General features: G+C 30.8%; 2 protein-coding genes across 4 annotated transcripts; one reads left to right on the forward strand and one right to left on the reverse strand.

The window, feature by feature from the left end:
• The first annotated feature begins 269 nt into the window (after positions 1 to 269).
• Positions 270 to 2,491, forward strand: LOC105189817 (ribosomal RNA-processing protein 8). 2 transcript variants are annotated; one of them, XM_011152158.3, is made up of 4 exons: positions 270 to 822; positions 1,006 to 1,582; positions 1,656 to 1,892; positions 1,968 to 2,491. In XM_011152158.3, the coding sequence occupies exons 2-4, from the start codon at positions 1,215 to 1,217 to the stop codon at positions 2,179 to 2,181; spliced, it is 819 nt and encodes a 272-aa protein (XP_011150460.1). In that variant the 5' UTR covers positions 270 to 822; positions 1,006 to 1,214; the 3' UTR covers positions 2,182 to 2,491. The 2 variants fall into 2 exon arrangements, with proteins under 2 accessions (XP_011150460.1, XP_025157799.1); XM_025302014.1 differs by having other exon boundaries at positions 270 to 402.
• Positions 2,492 to 2,542: 51 nt separating this feature from the next.
• On the reverse strand, positions 2,543 to 7,516 carry mus301 (mutagen-sensitive 301). Of its 2 annotated transcripts, XM_011152174.3 has the most exons (15): positions 6,635 to 7,515; positions 6,362 to 6,537; positions 6,081 to 6,257; positions 5,879 to 5,978; positions 5,606 to 5,802; positions 5,296 to 5,441; positions 4,986 to 5,220; positions 4,780 to 4,920; positions 4,299 to 4,710; positions 4,070 to 4,227; positions 3,874 to 3,969; positions 3,620 to 3,793; positions 3,422 to 3,535; positions 3,187 to 3,321; positions 2,544 to 2,762 (listed from the first exon to the last, which is right to left on the reverse strand). In XM_011152174.3, the coding sequence occupies exons 1-15, from the start codon at positions 7,431 to 7,433 to the stop codon at positions 2,667 to 2,669; spliced, it is 3,156 nt and encodes a 1,051-aa protein (XP_011150476.1). In that variant the 5' UTR covers positions 7,434 to 7,515; the 3' UTR covers positions 2,544 to 2,666. The 2 variants fall into 2 exon arrangements, with proteins under 2 accessions (XP_025157785.1, XP_011150476.1); XM_025302000.1 differs by having other exon boundaries at positions 2,543 to 2,762; positions 3,422 to 3,793; positions 6,635 to 7,516.
• Positions 7,517 to 7,744: the final 228 nt, after the last annotated feature.

Below are 7,744 nucleotides of genomic sequence, written 5' to 3' on the forward strand. Positions count from 1 at the left end.
GAGCCATAGGGTGCATTCAGTACTATAACCGCTCACTGAACGCTAAGTGAACTCTTGCATCTGATTGGTGTATATTTCCAAATCTAAAGGAATATACCAATCAAATGTAAAAGCTCATTGAGCGGTTGTAGTATTGAATGGCTGCGTTCAGTAGAACAAAATGATCAGTGAGCGCTTAGTGATTATTGTCTGTGATCGGAGCATTCTTTTAGATTCTTCATAGACCCAGAAGTATTTACCAATCAGGAGCAAGAATCACTAAGCGCTCACTGATCACTTTGTTCTGCTGAACGCAGCCACTGCACCCATATATTGAACTGAACTGAACTTCATACTACTGGAAAATGGCGCATGGACAAAGCTGAATGCAGTCCGGAGCCAGCAAAGAACTAGTGTTGTCAGGTGCAATATATTGCGACGCTACAGCGCATGCGTGAGATGACGTAGCTCTATTCCAATGACGGCAATAAAGCGCATCGCAGGGTCCATGAAGGGGCTCGCGCTATCTGATCAGTACCGCGATTCTGTAACTCATTATTGGAGTTAACGACACTTTCGTTATCGTTGCGCAGCTTTTGTATACTGTAGAAAAGCTGCGCAACAATAATGAAACTATCATTAACTCCAATAACGAGTTACAGAATCGCGGTACAGCTGTCTTCCAGGCTCCAGTGTAGTTTTCCCGTGTTTCTTGCGCGAGTGCCTTATCTTATATTATATTGTTCAGTGGATACTAAATATCAGTTACATTAACATTATAATTCCAGTGGATACTAAGTAACAATTACGTTACATTAACATTATAATTTTTCACTCAACTATGTAACTGTTACATAATATTTGTATTAGACTCATATTAGACTATAGATTGAGAATTACTATCAGATCAATTAAAATAACCACGATTTAGATTATCTAATTTACTCGATTGCAATTCTCAATAGTATAATATGGGCGCTATAATACTTTAAAAAAGATACGATACTGAGACTTTCACTCAAACAGGGAGCTACGTCATTTCACGCATGCGCTGTAGCGTCGCAATATATTGCACCTAACAGCACTGCAAAGAACTACTACTACTACTACTACTAATCCCGTGGACCAACGTCCTGAAATAATGCTTACGACATTTATGACTGGCCAAAGGAATTAATTCTCCAGGTCATAATTTAGAAGAAGTTGTCGCATGTGAGAACGCCAGGCTGTCCGCCATGCAGCGTCGCTCCGCCAGAAGACTTTCCGCACGGCAGCACATGCCGTACAGAACACAAAGTAACTGTAAAATAAAACTTAAACATTTGGAAGAAATGCTTGCTAGAAAGGCACAAATGAAACAAACAGTACAAATGGTAAAAAAAGAACAGCCTCTTACATTGAGAGATAGAATGATGGCTCAATTAGATGCATCTAGATTCAGATTCATAAATGAAACGTTATACAACAATGATAGTTCACAATCCAAGCAATATTTTAAGGAAGATCCCGATGCTTTTAAAGCTTATCATAATAGCTATAGACAACAAATTGAACAATGGCCAGTAAATCCACTAAATGTGATAATATCATCCATTAAAAAAATGTATTGTATCTTTTTATTTAAAAAATAAGTTAACGTTATACAAATATTTAGTTTTTAATTTTAATGATTGCAGGTCAACAGATAGTATAATAGCTGATTTTGGATGTGGTGAAGCACAACTTGCTGCTTCTGTTCCTCATAAAGTTTACTCATTTGATTTTATTGCTCTGAATGATAGAGTAAAAGCTTGTGACATCATCCATACTCCATTACTAATGAACAGTATCCATGTTGTCGTGTTTTGTCTTTCTCTGATGGGAACCAATCTTAAAGATTATTTAATAGAAGCTAACAGAGTACTTAAAATCAAGTAAGTGATAAATAATATTAATTTTAACAATAATTATGATGTGAGAAATTAATTTTATGATTCTCTTAAATTTAGTGGTATCTTAAAAATTGCTGAGGTTGAAAGCAGATTCGAGGATATAGGAGATTTCATAAGACTGTTAAACTGTTATGGTTTTAAAAATACATGGAAGGATCTGTCTCATGATTTATTTTATTTCATGGATTTTAAAAAAGAAGAAGATATAAACATGAAGAAAAAGACTCTTCCGACAGTTACTTTGAAACCTTGTTTGTATAAAAAGAGATAAAACTTTATTGTATTATATTGTATGATACAATTTTATAAAACACTTGAAGCTTACATAAGAGAGATTTGTATATTTATAAACTCATGTTACTGATGAATTGTTCCACAAAATTATTTCATGTTTTATATTGATATTTGATATAATACCATTTCTTAAGTATATATCAAATATTGTTGGGTCAATTAATGTATGTGCCTGCTTAAACAATATGTTATTCTTCAAAACACATTGCTCCATTAGGCACAATTTATGATCATAAGATGTCTAATAATTTAAGTTTTTCTCAAGAGTGTTGTTTTTAAGATAGATATATAATTAGAAACAATTTTTTACAAAAATTTTAACTTAATTTTTTTTTATTATAATTATATACATAATGGTTACTGAATGTATTTCTTCACTATACAAACTTTTATTTATACATACATTTAAAAAAAATAATTCGAAAAATTGCCAAAGTTTAGCAAGATTTACTTTAGATCCTCTTACTTTAGTTCAACATCTAGTTGACTCATATTAATACCATCCAGAACATTTTCACATTCATCTTTTAAATCCTCCGCTTTTTGTAAAATCAGAAGCTGCAATTGGATTTTATTTTGTATGTAAAATAAAACTCTAAGTTATTTTATATAAATAATTATCATGATCGAACTTTCATGATATTATTTAGGTATTTCACATTACGTTATTTTGTTATATCGATATTAATACATAAGTTATTATAATGTGATTAATTTCTGTCTAAACAATATACAAAGCTATAGAGAACATATTGTTTGTTTAAGTATATCTAAAGAGCTTATTAAATCGTTTCACGTATATATCTTTACAAAATCCTTACAAAAAAACAAAAGATAAATAATGAATTTTTAAAACTTGACATTACAACTTCTGTTTATTGAAAATATTTAGAAACGGCTTGGAGATAATTTTCACTTTATCAAAGAAACATTTACAAAAAAATCTAGTATTTTTATTAATATATACTATATTATAACTTACTTTTGCTGCAGCTATAATTTGTGCAACTATTTTATTACTCAAATATGGAATCTGTTCCTGTAAAACCTTTGAGTCAGCTTTTGCTATAGATTGTAGAGATTTGTACCCAGCTTTGTACAGTTGACGAGCTCTGCCCTGTAATAAGATAGACACGTGGATTGAATTTTAAATTGAAATATTATATATGTAGATGTAACATAAAGCTCTAGCAATACAGAGCTAGTAATACACTTACTATTTTAACCGATGGAAGTTCCATTAGTGTTTCTAATTCTGATGGACAACAGTAAGATAATTTTTTACTGAATGTACCTAACATTTCAGTAAATGCCCAAAACTCAGATAGTTCCTGGCAATAAAAATATAAGAGATATTTATTTTTTGTTCGTAAAATTGTTGAGTTTTTTTTATCGATATAATTATATCGCATTACCTGACAAAATCTTACTGTGGAAGATGCAAACATTGATACTGTATTCAGAAGATTTTGTACAACACCTCTATTAACTTGATATTTCTGTGCAACGAAATAAACTGAATGATGATTCCACAATTCATGTATTATTAACGTCACGTAAAACCTCTCAACTACTCTCTTCTCCACAGACTATAAATCACAATTTTTTTATAAATTAAAAAGTATATATTACACAAATCCCTTTTTATATTATAAATAAATTTTTTTACCTTGGGCGTTATACCGTCGCGTATTTTATTTGCCGTGGCTTCTGTTATACCTAACAGTCTGGCGACTTGCATTTGACTATCAGTAAGGGTCATTATCTGCAATGGTGATACGAGATATATAATACTAAGATGCATACAGAAATTAATAATAACTAATATTGTTTTTATATAAAATCATAGAGATATATAGTATTACCACATCATAATAGATATTGCCTACGGGAGTAATCTGAGACACAACATCATAAGGCGTGACGAGATATAAAAGATGAAGATTATCAATTAGTATCAAGTGTTTTTGAGCAGTCTTCAAATCTTCATATAGTTTATACGCAGTTTTCAAATCGATCGGCCCTGTAATGTATAATTATGAAATATCGAAAAAATAAATATAAATATAATCGGTCAGAAATCACCATTCTTGCCTTTCATTGCAGCTTGTCCTAAGTCACAAAGCTGAAATTTAGTTTCACTCGTAAACGTAACCGTCTTTACTTCTTTTTTAGAAGATTTTAATTTCTCTATATCCGTTGATTCTTGAGATGGAATAACAACGGTCACGTTAGGATTGCTGATTTTATCTTTATTTTTTATTTTGATCACTCCGCATTTTAATAACGCCGTTATTGTTTCGTCCGTGATACTTTTTACATTGACGTCTAGTCTATTTTGTTGAATCCCAAGTAAAGTTATGTCCATCAATTTGTGTAATTCATATCTAGTTGTTGCCATGTTTAATTGAATCGCGCTTAGAATCAGATTGTTGATTCCTCGATCGTTCTCTACATGTAAACTACTCAGAGAATCATCCATTTGAGAAGTTAAGAGATCCTTCACCTGTAATGTAAATCATTTTTTAGTCATTAAAAAAGCTAACTATATTATACTTCATAACAAAATCCTTACCTTACTGATCTCAGGCTTTTTACAAATGAGTATACTTTCTCCTAAAACTCCCATACCAGCACGACCAGCGCGCCCGATCATTTGTTTGTATCTACTCAAGTTCAAAAATTGATTCCCGACATAAGGACTTCGTAATATTACCTAGTAGAAAATCGTATGAATAACTACAATAATGATATTATTCGGAAGATATTCTGAAAAATTACTCTTCTTGCCGGTAAATTTACACCAGCTGCTAAGGTCGATGTGCAACATATTACACATAGAACGCCTTCTTTGAAAGCGTTCTCTAATAAGCGTCGTTCTTCGGATGTAAGGCCAGAATGATGATAAGCTACACCAAATGGGAGAGTCTTTCGCAAAATTTCGCACAATCCTTCTTCAGTTTTCAGTATGTTTAACAAGGTTCTTTTTTCCATCACTTTGTAATTACCTAAACTTCTGCAATAATAATTTAAATGCTATATTCAATACTCTTTCTTCCCGAGAAATAATATCTAAAATAAACACAAGCACCTTGGCAAAACTTTGGTTAATAATAAGGCCAAATTCTCGCAATTTTTGCGACTTGAGCAGAATATAAGACATGAATCGTTCGGTGCTACTTCCATTACCAAATTTCCTATTCTATCTGGATCTAATACTGCTATGTCATCTGGATACTTTATAGCAGAAATCTTATATAATTGATTGTCCAAAATTATTTATTAATCCTCGCGCAATATTGATAGCGTTGGCAACTACATAGACTACAGTGTCTGGATCAGACTCTAGCACTGTTGAGCGAGGATTAAGTATCTTTTGAAACAAAACATAATTAAATCACCTTATAATCATTATTGCTTATTTCTACCAACAGTTCTTCATTATTGAAATTGACTTTCCACATACAATTCTCACATTTCACATATTCTGTTATTTTAACTGGTCGAAAATTTTGAGAATATGTATCCGCATTTAAAAACTGTGCTATCTCCTTTAGATTGCCTATTGTTGCACTCATTCCGATTAAACGTATCATATCTGTCAAAAATAAGTCTTATTAAAAAAATTGATTTCAGAAAATATTTATATTTATATAATTGTAACTGAATAATACCATCAAAGAACATTATTTTTGTTAGCAGTCCTTCTAAAGTGGCACCTCTTCCTCCAGATTCTCCAAGCAAATGTAACTCATCCACAACTATAATACCGATCTACAAATACAACACAAAAACAAATATTTTTTGTCCATTATATTATTACCCTATAATTATTATGACAAACTATTATCTAGATAAGCTATCTTTTTAGCTTACCTCAGCTAAGCGTTTCATTTCTATCAAACTATTTACAAGTCCCAAAGCTTTCTCTATGGTACATATGTAAATACTGTTTTTTCTCCGTCGTTTAGTTGGTGGATAACATCCCTTTGTACTAGCATATTCTTCGACTAGAAAACCTAATTTTAATGCTAATATAGCCATTGACTGAACCTATATGTATATATAAATTTACAAGATTAATTAGTTATACAGTAGTTACAGGTATTGAGTTGAGTAAATATTTATTTTCTAATATGCTGATTTTGAAATACCACCTTTTCTTGTACTAAAGCCACATATGGGAGTATAAAAATTGCATTTTTCTTATTGCATATAATTTCTCTTAACATTAATATCTCCGCAACCAAAGTTTTGCCCCCACTTGTTGGCAAGGCATAAATTAGATTTTTTCTCGTCTTAATTGCTAACTTTAAACATTCATCCTGCCATTCTACAAAATATAATTAAAATTTATATTTTTATAGAAATTTATACATATATATGTATATATCAAATTATAATCAAGAAATATAGAATAGAAAACATACCATATAGTTCACATATTCCTTTAACTTCTTGAATCATTTTTTTCGCAACATCTGATAAACCATAAAATGTGAGATTCTGACATTCTGTAGGATTTGTACTTTTATTCTTTATCTGTTCTGGTTTTAATGAAATATCATCCAAACATAACTTTTTTTTTGGAAGATTACATTTATTCAATGGCCTAAATTTTGATTGGATAACTGGTGATACATTTTTATCATTTGGTTTGGTAGAACGTACAAAATTGTTTTCTTCCATAATATCATCACCAAAATTTGTGATATTTAAACAGGATAAGTTATTTAATTCATCCTTATGCAAATAAGTTATATTTGGTTTATTTAAAATTGTATCTACAGTACTACTTTCAGGTAGATATATATCAGTTGGTTGAAAGTTTGTGTCTTCTTTATAAAACGTATCAAATGTACCCAAGTCTGTGATATTATTACTATTATTTGAGATATTATCTTTCTCATTTTGTAAATCAAACTGAGCATATACTTGATTCATCAAAAACTTATCTTGCCAGTCGTTTAAGTCATTTATGTCGGGAGATACATCTCGCGGTGTTTTAGATACAGCTCTTCCATTGGTTTTAATATCCTGTTTAAAAACTTTTACCATGGAGTTATTGCATTCCTGAGAAGATGTTGCAGAAGTATGCAAATCGCTATCAGTTTCTATGTTACACAATAATGTGTTATCCAATGACAACAATGATTCATTAGAGTGTAAATATTCAAATTTTCCATTATCTAAATGATTATTGTCCTTTTCCTTATTATAATCTGACATTTTACCAGCTACAGAGACAAAATGTTCATAAAATAAAATAAACTTGATTCCTTTCCTTTGATCAGTTTTTAAATGACGATTTAAGACACAATTTTAATTAATAACACGTTATTATAATTATTTTAAAAAATTTCAGTGACAAAAATAATTTAAATAATCTTTTTCTTCTTACCCGGGTCTTTGTTTCAAGCGTAAATACTAACAAATCGACCAATCACAGCCGTTTATGGATCGTGAAAAGAATAATCAGTTATGGTTGGTAAACTCGGTTGGAAAAATCGTGTTCAGTTCAGTTTGGTATATGGCTTTAG

The sequence above is a fragment of the Harpegnathos saltator genome, unplaced genomic scaffold (genome assembly GCF_003227715.2).
Source record: "Harpegnathos saltator strain DR-91 unplaced genomic scaffold, Hsal_v8.6 scaffold462, whole genome shotgun sequence".
Taxonomy (NCBI): Eukaryota; Metazoa; Arthropoda; class Insecta; order Hymenoptera; family Formicidae; genus Harpegnathos; species Harpegnathos saltator.